The 12002-nt window shown below is 37.8% G+C and overlaps 1 protein-coding gene across 1 annotated transcript in view; it reads left to right on the forward strand.

The window, feature by feature from the left end:
- The window catches only part of HAAO (3-hydroxyanthranilate 3,4-dioxygenase), a 31922-nt gene extending 20384 nt beyond the window's left edge, over nt 1–11538 (forward strand). The window contains exons 7-10 of the mRNA XM_072332828.1: nt 7538–7683; nt 8804–8872; nt 10005–10087; nt 11460–11538. Of these exons, the coding sequence (XP_072188929.1) occupies nt 7538–7683; nt 8804–8872; nt 10005–10087; nt 11460–11538 (377 nt within the window). The remainder of the gene's footprint in view (nt 1–7537; nt 7684–8803; nt 8873–10004; nt 10088–11459) is intronic.
- The last annotated feature ends 464 nt before the right edge of the window (nt 11539–12002 follow it).

A 12002-nucleotide genomic window follows, 5' to 3' on the forward strand; every position in this document is an offset into this window, starting at 1 on the left:
AGCAGATATTAGGACAGCTACTGCCTCTCACTGTGCTTTCACAATGACTGGCATAGGAAGTATAATTTCAGATGAAACCTCTAGATGCTGCTGTAATAAAAAGAATATCTTCTCATGCATACTTTCCATGTTCAGTACATAGATTTTGCACTAAGTGTCCCTCATTAGTGTGAACTAAGTACTTATATCACAGAATCATACTATAGAATCATAGAATGGCCTGGGTTGAAAAGAACCATAATGATCATCTGGTGATAATAATCATAACACCATATCAGAATCAAATGAATTATATCAAAGCAGAGAAAAAGAACATCAGATATTTACTTTGTCAATACTTTTGGAGAGAACGAGAATGAAATAGACCTGACAATCAGAAGTTATATCTTCAATACCTTAAAAAAAATATATTGAAAAGTTATTAATAAATCCAGTAAAAGAGCTTTTTCCTTGTAAGCTGTTCAAACAGCTTTATAAAGTCCAGAAGGCATGAGAAACTTCAATTAAAGCTGAAAAAAGCCTTTTTGAGACTCAGTAAATAAACAAAGCAAGCAAATAAATGTTCCTATTTTGCTCAGAACTCAGCACACCTTATTTCCCCTGAATAGATTCTGCCCCATCCCTGGAGGTGTTCAAGGCCAAGTTGGATGGTGCCCTGGGCAGCCTGGTCTAGTATTAAATGTGGGGGTTGGTGGACCTACCTGTGGCAGGCAGGGTTGAAGATTCACGATCCTTGAGGTCCTTTCCAACCTGAGCCATTCTGTGATTCTGTAATTCTTACATTAACTTTTAAGTCAAGACAACAAATATTTGAAATGTTCTTATCTTAACTCTTCCTACAAACAAAAGGCAACAAACTTATATGGCTGGATTTAGCTTCTTGGTTTTTTCAGTGTTTAGTTTTCATGGACAGTGAGAAGCTGAAAGTCTTAGTGGTGCTTTGTGCAGAGAAAGAAAAAAAAAAGACAAATTTTTTAGTTATACAGCAGTAACAGAGAAATAATGCTTTGGATCTATTCCCTCAGCAGATATATTTTTGCCTTCTTTTTCCTTCTTAAGAAGCAGAATGCAACAACCAGCATAACACTTGTAAGATTAAAATTGGTCTATGCAAAGGGCTGGATTTCAGCCTCTTCTTTCAGTTTATCTTCAGAAATCCAGAATCCCTTCAGTTTTAAAGTGCCATCTGAGGTACTCTTAAGTTAATTTATACGTAAGTCAGAAATATTGCCTCCTCTGTTCAGGGAGAAATGGCAGAAAAACATCTTCAAAGAAAACCTTGATTGCAGTTCACTCATACAGGAAAGCTATAAATGGAATCAATCGAGGCCCAATTGCCCTTTTTTTTCTTATTTTCTTTTTTTTTTCTTTTTTCTTTCTCTTTTTTTCTTTTTTTTTTTCTTTTTCTTTTTTTTTTTTTTTTTCTTTTTTTAATGTAAAACCAACATAAGAGCCACCACACCTAAGTCCAGACTTTTTATTTATGCTTTCTGACTTAGTGATTGCTAGGGAAAGCCCCCTTCCAAGTAGGGAGCAGGGTACTCAGAATACATAAAGAGGCACAAATAGCCATTAAAAAGACCTGTTTTTAGATGAGCACATTAAGGTGAAATATAATCAGTCAGAAACATACTTTACATGCAATCCTTATTTCAGGCACCTTTCCTGGAAAAATTGTGTACTGAATTATTAGCCTCTTCTGTTAACCATTTGTAATAGGGCTTGAGAAAACTTCCTTTTTCAAGGAGGATGAATACAGTTATTACCTAGGCTAAACTTGGATCATAACAGGGGATTTTTTATTCTCTTCTCTCATCTTTTAAGTACTTCCACATATGTGTAGCGCTACTTGTCTTCTTTCTGCTTCAAATATATGCATTAAAAGGAGAGGCAGCATGTGAGCATTTAGATGGTATACTCCCCTTGGCAGTGTACTTTGTGAACAGCCAGCAGCAAGTCTACAGGACAGAACAGTATTCAAGCTGACTAAAAATAGTCAAGCATTTTGAATTGCCTGGACCAACCATAACTGCACAGGAAGCTGTAAGAATCTTCCAGGTCACATTCATCTCACATTCATCTCCCTCCCAAAGGAGAGAGAAGAGGCTAAAATCATCTAATATATACCTACAATCCACATAACTATGCAGCCTCTTGTTTGCTTCCTCCATTCCCCTTCCTTTATATTTAACAACTCTCCATACAGATATCTATCTCCACAAGGAATATACAGCCAATGCTAGAGATGAAGAGTTCAGACAAGCCACAACTAACCTAAGTTAGCAACATTTAGTAGACCAATAAAGTAGGATTACAGCATCCAGAGTACACTGGCTGCCATATGAAAAGCTTCTACTAAACTCTTCAATCCCAAACCCAAATGCATCATCCGAAAGCAAGGAGTGCTGCAAGTTCCTTGGTGCCAGGAGTTGATTTAGGACCCAGAGCTACTAATGACAGCACCAAAGGAAAACCCAAGGTCTCCAGGAAGAAGAGTGATTCTCCTGCAATATCCTCAGCTGAGCCTCTTTCAGGGGAAGCAGAACATGAACTGCAGTCTCTGAGAGCTCTCCTTATGCTTCATTATAGGAAGCAAGACACTGCTGACCTTTAAGAGTATAATGTATACAATAAACCTGCCATGAAAATAGGAAGAAATGCCATATAAAATTGTTTCCTTTCTGTTCAGGCTTCAGGAAAATAATAAATAAATAAATCTAGTATTTTAAAAAGCTCTAAAGATCAGAGCAGTCTCACAGCAGGTACATCTTCTCTAATAAGGTAGATGCCTTTTCCCTCATGCTGTTAAACGTTCCCCAGACAGCAACATCCGAAACAGACAACTCACAGTGTCAGTCTGACATTTTCATCAGTTTCTAAGGCTATTTAGTAATAATAGCTCACTCATATTGTACGAAGTCTCACCCCACAAATGTAGAGAGGACTTATGGTACTTCCTCTTCCATAGAAGGAGACAATTAATGATGCCCACAGCCACATAAAAGCAGATTCAGATTCAGAAACAGTAGGTAAGTTTCCCTATTTTAGGATTGTATTCCAAACCCTGGTCAAAGGCTAAAGCCTGGCATTCTTAATTACAATGACCTAGTGATATCGTAACAAGCCTTTAAACAGAAAGATAAAATAAGTGTTGCAATTTTGTTGTTTTAATTTACCCTCTTCCTTCTGGCTGCTGCTGATGTTGATGTCTCCTTTTGGAGAGGCAATATTTCTTTATTACAATAATATTGTTCAAAGTTTTCCACATCAAACTTCTGTTTCAATTAGGAAAAAAAAAAAAAGGTGTTGTTTATTTTCTAGCCCAAATTTAATGACACAAAGAAAAATGTGCCTAGAAATAATTACATGGATGAATCATAAATTTGCAGTCACACCAGTTCTCAGGGCATGCTACAAAAATAAATGCAGTTACACAGGGAAAGGAATGATTACACCCAATGAATGCTGCATTTTCAGCTTAATGTTTCTACATTTATACTCAGCAACAGTGAAACGAACCAACTAACTCCAAAATAATCAGTCATTGTTGGTGCTCTGGATTTTTATATGGAATTTAGTTAACTACTTCCTTTTTTCTTCTTCTTTTTTCTAAATCCAGATGCCTAAATTTACATCTTTCAGTCCACAAGTTTTAGATAATTTGATTTGCAGAGGTATTAAACTCCTACTAGTCTCATTGACATTTCCATTAACATTGAGAATGGCTATTCCACGAATTAGGTAGGAACATGTTTTTCCCCACATCCCAGGGGATATATTATTGCCAGTATTGGCAATTTAACATGAAACTGCAAGAAAAGTCACATGAGAAATGGAAGGGATAATAATAAAGTGGATAGAAATAAATGAATACGGAATTCTAAGATAACTCCTTACCCAGACCATTTTATGCTCAGTTATGGGATAGGAGTATCTAAACATTCCCCTTTGGATAAGGAAGTTTATTGCTTCTACAGAAGGTGACACCATTGCAAAGGGGCTTTCCTCAAGCCTTTGCATAGAGATAAGACCATAGCCCACAGAGATGGGCACCATGGATACTCAAGATGGAGGAGCAAGAATTAGCAAGAACAATCCTTTCAGCAAACATGATGCATTTTTTAGCTTAACCCAAATGTATGCAATAGCAAATATAGCTGCTTTAAACCAGTTTCTATTACCTAAGAAAAATAGAAGCCATAATCTTAATATATAAGGAACCACTTATTCACTTTCCAATGATCAGGGCTTACTAAACAATCCAAATAGACAAACAATCTCCAAATAGAGTGTCTTTCCTTGTGGCAGCCAGCCCTTAAATGAGGTATGAGGGGGGGGGTGGGGGGTGGGGGTGAAACCTGGCTCCAGACCTTCTGGTCACACTGGTGAATTGCTTCCACCTGTGCTCCTAGGGTGGACCATCAGGTGCTCAATCACTGATTCAGGCCATGACCTAACAGTTCCCATACACATAATATCACCACATTGTAGTTTAAAGCTGTAAAGAATAGTAACCACTGTAGAGAACATTACTGTGGATTTGTATTTGATAATAATGAGGTACAAAACTGGGCTTACCTATGGAATTATTTAAATGGATCTCCTGAACAGTCCATTTGAAACACATTAGATTTGGTTTTCCACTTAGTGATTCATTGTTTTGAGATACATATGAAGAAGAGCTTTCAGATAACTGGCTTAAAATTACCATCTTCCTACATTTTGTTAGCATAACTTTGACCTTTACCATCAGTGAGGTCTCTTTGTCTCACAGTACAAATGGAGCAGAAGAACTCTGGAAACAAGCCAACTCACATTTATTGTTACTGAAAACTAAGGTACAAGCAAAGCTCTATATATGCAAAAAAAAAAAAAAAAAAAAAAAAAAAAAAATCGAACTATAGGGCATTAAGCTGAAAAGAAACATTCAGTTCCTTTGAAAGCACCAGACTTCAACTCTGGTATATGCAAGACTGCAAAATATTGTGTACTCCTCATTGTAGCTCTTTAGCTCAAGTTCACAAGCATTAGGACAGCTGCAACTTTCCACTTCATGCAAGGGATGTGTGTCAGTGTTGGTTGAGGACCTAGTCAAGCAGACCATTAGCAGCGTCAGATGTACCATGTCCTGTTCTTCATCATCAGAGAACTCCCCTATTTGTCCTGCAATAATCAGTAGCAGAACCATAATGGTCATGTTAAACATTCACTTCATTCAGACTCAGACTGAGTTATTTGCTTGATGAGGGAATTCTTGATCTGTGAAGAAGATGCATTCCATGATGCTGAGCACGATTCTTATGACATGTTGGTATTTATATAGATATGTAAACATATACATGCACATATACAGCACTCTGTAGTGTAAGAGATGAACAAATGTGTTTATATATACATATCTATATCTACCTATCTGTATAAATGTATAAGAAAAGAATATATACATGTTTGTGTATATATACATATATTACTAAATACTGTATGTGCATATACTTTACTAAAACCCTGCCAGTGGCTAACTTTCATGTATCGAAAAAGGCTTTTCTATACTCATAGGGTTTGTTTTATTCTAATTACAGAAAAGTCTCTGCTGTCTTCATATTGATTCAGAAAATTAAAACTGTTCTTAGCGAAACAAAATATTCTAAAATTGATTTGAAAACTCATTGCTCTGAATACCTTTTGATTAAACTCCTTTATTTTTGTCTTCTTGTGTGTGAATATACTTTCTGATGATGATTTAGACATTCTTATTTTCTTTTATTTTCATCTGTGTGTGAATCTGAATCATAAAGGTATTTCAGACATTTATATTATATCTGTCTCTAACCAGAAAACTACTTTGCAATACAGCTGCACTTGAGCGTATCCATAATTTAAGGACAAAGTTCAGTGTTTCTAATCACCTCCAAAGGAAATTTGATGAGCCTGTGAAAAGTGAGAAAACAACAACAGGCATACTGCAGTGTGAAAATAAATCTCCAAACAATGACCCTAGCACTACTTTGTAATCTTACGAAGCAAGAAAATATACAGTATTTAGACTATGGCTTCTTAGTGCTTCCAGGCCCAAACTAGAATAAATCTATTCTAAAGATTTTTCTCCCTTTCTTACTTTCTCTGGTGGAGTTTGCTATTCCACTGCTAAATATGAGTTAAGTGATGTAAAAGTAGATTTATGTATTTTAGACCTAGAAGGTTGTTGGTTTTTTTTAACTGCAGATTACTGATACTGATGAAGAGGTATTGCTTTGTGGAAACTTATTGGCTTATTCCATTTAGCTTAATATAATGAAATAAAAATAAATTATAATGGTGAAATCTGTTTCCAAAGGAAAAAAAAATAAAAAAAGGGCACTCCCATCCGGATCTTCTAGACATTAATAAGATTAATACAGACACTTGGTGTTTACTATGATCCATTACATGAGAGTAGCTTATGCAGCAAACTGCTGAGCCTTGGATGCGCTGACCACATTTTCATACATCTTTCTAAGGCTGCATCTGGAATAGCTTTTACTGAAAGCCTGCAGGGATGCGTTCAGAACACTGCAGAGCAGTGAAAGATGGCTTTAGAAAGAATTGGAACTCCGAATAAGGAATATACCGATACTTAATAAAACCTGCTCTTCCTATGATCAAAGCTAAAATCTGACTGCGAGTTCATGAGCTCAGTGCCTTTGGGAGACAGCCATCTAGTGAGTTTTTCCTGCATCTAGGATGACATACTTACTTGAAATTGTTCTAGAGGCCTTCCACACTGGCTTCTCAGGACAAACCACCTGGGATCCCCAAGGTGACTGCACTGTCTCTGCATTTCACCGTGAGCTGGAAAATGACTAAGGTTAATTTCATATAGCAGTAACTCACAGCACAAATCTTGAATTTTACTAGCTACAGTCAAATTGCATTCAGTCTTCCAGCTATTTTAAACTAAATCAGTTCTGAAGGAAAATTACTAGAAATTAAATCCACCTACAAATCCAGGAACACCACAAGAAAAGACTTTTATTAAACTTAAAGTGATTGCCAGTTGGTTTCACTGTGGACAGTGTATTTAATAACACTCAGGGGAGAAGAAGCACAAAAGCAAGTATTGACTCTTGAGAGTCAGGTGGTTGTGTGGTCTCATTCCACTCACATGGGGATGTGCAAGGAGTGACTCAGCAAAGGTCAGAAATGACATATCTTTTTTTTTACCAAGACACAAGCTTGTCTGAAAGAAACAAAGAACACATTAACAAGAACTATACATATACTGTTCAAATGTATCTTTAAGCCTGGACACACAACAATTCTGATAACAGCTGCAGAGAAGCAACCACATCCTGTCTTCAAATAAGACACACACGTCAACCTCAAGTACTGTCAGTCAACCTCAAGTACTGTCATGATAACTGTAGCAACAAACAGTGCTATGGTCATTGCCTTTTAACTAGACAGTGTCTGTACATTGAACCCTTCAAGCTCTAAGCAACAGCAAAAGTTTGCAAAGATCCAGGGAAATGTCACTGACAGCCCTCTGCCATTTTTACAGAAGAGCTCCTGAAAGAAACGCCCTTCCCCCTAAATTGCACTTCTGTAAAGGAGCCATTCTCCTTCCAAGGCTGGTTGAATGATCATCGGGGAGAAATAAATCAGAAGCAATCCTTGAGTGTGTTTGGAGATGCCTTTGAGACAGAGGTAGGAGTTAAAATTGCTATGAAGGAGTGGGATATTTTTAAAGGTACAGATAATAGGTGCTTTGTATTCAGACTGAATGAATCCAGGTCTCACAACAGAGAAAACTACATACCCTTAGAGAGCAATTTCCCCTTAGCAAGCCTGGTCCCTGTACAAGCCCACTGTTGTCCATTGCCCTGATGAATCTAGGGCAGGGGCCTGCTATCTCAGCCACTGCTGTGTGCACAGTCAGCCTCAGTCTTATTTCCATTCACTTCCTTTGGGACTAAAACAGTTCTCTCCATCCCTCACTCCCATATTTCTCAAATCAAAAATACCAGCATGATGCAAATACTACTCACAAGTGTGCTCAACTTCCCTATATGTTTCTACAGCATTCTTGTTGCCAAGTCTAATTTGAATGTGTAAATACACAGTGTTTCCCCCCCCCCTTCTTAACCTACATAAAATGGAAACGAACTGTACAGCACCCAAGAGCTAGTTATACTAGACCACTGCAATTCTTGGCCAGTCAAACACAGTCCAGTTTGAGTGCAGATGAAGCTGTCACCATTTGATAGCTGTGCACAACAGTTTACGAACATTCTCTCCCCGGGTTACTTGAAATCACACTCTGAAGAATCCAATCTATCTGACAGCAGAGTGACAGAGAGCATGGGACTTCAAGAAGAACACAGAGTAGGTAGACAGTGAAGAAAAGTAAGGTCTGATCTACAGCCTTTTTAATGTTATTTGGAAATTCTTTTTTACTTCAGCAGGCTCTTGACAGGGCCCAGAGTTCACGAGGAGGAAGTGCCTGTTCCCAGAACAGAAGCAGGAAGGATATAGATGCCAAGCTGAGAGTGGGAGGAGGCAGTAGGAATAGATAAGTGAAGATACAGAGGAGCATAAGGAGTGGCAGGTGTGATCGGTTCCCTTTTTATCTTATCAGGAGGAATCAATATGAGAATACCAAACGTAATGTGAATTTTAATGTCTGTAAAAATAATGTCATATTCTATGAACATTTTTCTTTAAAAATAGAATATTTAAGTGCTGTAGGAAGATGAATATGTACACTTCACTCATGGGGATGAATCTATTACTTTTCTTCCTTGACTTTTTTTTTTTTTTTTTTTAGGTTATAGCTTATGGACCAGGAACAACTGAAAAAAGCAAAAAGAGTTCAGATATCTGGATATGGCAGCTGGTATGTAACAAATCAGTTTACACCTGTTAACCCTAGAGTTCATATTTCAGGTCAGGGTAAACCGAACAGTAGTACAGCCTCCTGGAAACAGCAACAGAAATTATTACCTTCTTCCAAATGGAAACTGACATCAACAGGAAACTTTGGCTTTAAACTGTCATGAAAAATGGTCTCTTTTCCCTCACCTTGTATGCTGACCATGGAACTGCTGCCATCCTTCACCAGGTCTTAGTGAGGATTCTTGCTTCTGCTAGGAAATATCTTGTAAATATATCAGAATGCCTCTGCGTAATAAGAACCATTACCTGTTACTTCTGCCTTGAACCATTTGTCCTCATATTGTAGGACAACTGGATTCAGGTAGACAAAGTTAATTACAATCTGAGAACTTGTTTATAATAAAGCACAGCAGTACGTAATCCACATACCGTTCTTTCTACTGGCTTCTAGGAAATGCAGCTCAAGGGAAACACTGCAGAGAAAAGCAAGTCAGAGTAGCTTGTGAAGCAGATGTTTCCATCAGTTCTTGTTCTGCTGAAATTCACAGGGACCATCAACTACTAATTAAAGACAAAACAATCTTGAAAGACACTTGTTTACACTGCAGCTTGCAGCAGACCATGCAATCAAGTCCGTGTTGCTGGCAGGAATCTCGTTCCTCCGCTTGACAAGATAATGACAAGCGTGTTCCTGTGTAGATGGACTCCCTTTAGTGATTTCTGTCAGCTCCCTGCTGGCTTGTGGACTACTTTTCAAGATGTAAAAAGGTATTAGGAATCAGAAAAGTAGAAAAGGAGTTTGAAGTACTCCTGGAGGTTCTCTCTGTAAATTTCCAGAGAGTTGCACAAACTTACAAGGTGCTGGGTTGGATTGGTTGCAGCATATCCCCAAGATATCAAACAATAAGTTGCTGCTTTGTGATGGGGAGCAATGAACCATGAAGCATGTTTTTATTGATGCTAATAGTGTCAGACAGGGAACATCAGCTGAATATTTAGCTAGGCTTCATAAAGCCAAGCAAGTTATTAGTGCTCTTTCAGTGGAAAAGATTTCCATACTTACCTGCAGAATTTTCTACTGTCTCATGACAGTACACATAAATAAAAGCTGACTATCTGTTCCTTCCCTTCAGGAGGGTGCATCTACTGTTGCCATGGATGGAAAAACCCTGACTCTAGCTGCTGGTGATAGTCTACTTGTCCATGCCCAGTGTTTGTGAGTAGAAATGAAAGATTTCCCAGCTTCCAACAATATAAATTCTGTGTATTTAGTCCATACCAAGCTGTGCATCATCTGCTGCAGAAATGCAGCCTCTGAGATTGCATGATTTGCAATAGCCTGCATTACTCCTTAGGGCAGAAGTCTACTTTGGAGCAAACAAAGCCAGGCATTCATCTAGCTCTCCCCTTATGATTAAGCTGGGGAAAATACAAGATAATTATTGTTAAGAAAAAAACAACATTTAAAAGATTGTGAAGAAAAGTAGATGGTGAGAATACAACTCATAAGCAATCACAGAAGATACTAAGCTTCTGACCAGCCTTGATCAACAAAAACAGAACAATGTTTTGGTGCCAGGCCAAGAGCACAGTTCTCCTCCTGGAATAAGATTCATAGGGCTATTTCATGGTAATGACACACATAATATAAGTGAAAGAAAAACTGGTGAAAACAGTTTCCAGAGAGAACAGATAGGGAAAGTATTTGCTAGCTCCTGTGAAAAGACCAATAAAATGCCTGCTCTGAAGGAGAAGGATGTTGTACACTCACTGGTAATGCAGTGAAGTAGATTAAAGGCATATGATTATAAGTGGTCTTGTTTTTTCAAGGAAAAAAAAAAGCAAAAAACAAACAAAAAACCCAGCTATTGAGTAGTAATTATTTTTGCTAATCACCAACAACAGAAACAGTTGCTGGAAGACCTGAAGCAGTCCAACTTCATAGAGCCACTCTACACCTGTGATTCCAGTATGTACTCACCTCCTCCATCTCTATGAAATCACTTAATTTAATTCCCAGTCCTGCATTCTAATGAATGAGGCTGTTTCCAAAGTCCTGGCACGATGCATGTGCAGAGATCTGCCAGCACAGATCATATGGGATTAAGGCATTTACCAGTTTTCTACAGCAAGTATATGTAATTGTATGTATGCATCACTACTGTACACTGATACTGATCTCTGACCATCTCTGCAACTAGCATAAACAGCTAACGCAGAAGCGCTTACCATGAGACACAAACACTCTTGAACTATTAGTTACTTATCTTGTTAAAAAATATCTGTGCTGTGATTCTGTTTCAACCCTCGTGTCACTGAGATCGGAACATATGCCTTTCCCCTTCATTCATCCATAAGGAGAGAAATTCTTCCCCACTGTGTCATGATGTTCAGTTTATATGGGTGATGATGTAGGGTAGTTCCTAAAAATATAACAAGACATATCAATATAGAACAAGTGTAAGCAGAAGAGAACCTGTCTATAATTTCTCTGCTTCTCAGCAGCATCAGCACATTAGTTGTTTGTGTGGATAGCTTGTCCTCCCATACTCCCCCATTCACATTGGGTTATTTCTCTGTTTTCCCAGGTACTGCTGGAAGAGATCTGAGGACTGTGTTGCTCTTTACATTGCTCAGGATCCAAAACGCAAGCAGCCTTATAACTAGTTTCTGTAGCACTTGACTTTGATGACAAAAAGGTTTTAACCAACTTGTCTCATCTTAATAACCTTTTACTCAGAATGCCTGGAAATATGAGCAATCTAACACAACAGTTACATTGGAATTAAGTGTAATCAAGTGCTGTGCTTTATAATTACTTCTTTTTCCCCAAGTAGGTAAAAATTCAGCAAAATCTTCAACCAGTAATTATGTTAAAAACAAAGCTGCACCTCTTATGTGAAATCAAAGGAAAACAGATCCAAGTAACATTATTAGATATACAGTAATATATAAATGATACTATCTAGAGTAAATTAAAAGTTTTTCAAGTGCAAGCCTCACTGTGCCTGCTTACTGAACGCTCTTTTTATCTCCTTACCTCGGTTTTGCCATTTGTTTTAAACTGGGTATGTTAGCCCCCAGAGCACAGAGCTTTTATTTGTGATAAGTTATAGATCTTCTGAGAGCTG

This window comes from Excalfactoria chinensis, chromosome 3, assembly GCF_039878825.1.
Source record: "Excalfactoria chinensis isolate bCotChi1 chromosome 3, bCotChi1.hap2, whole genome shotgun sequence".
NCBI classification, from domain to species: domain Eukaryota; kingdom Metazoa; phylum Chordata; class Aves; order Galliformes; family Phasianidae; genus Excalfactoria; species Excalfactoria chinensis.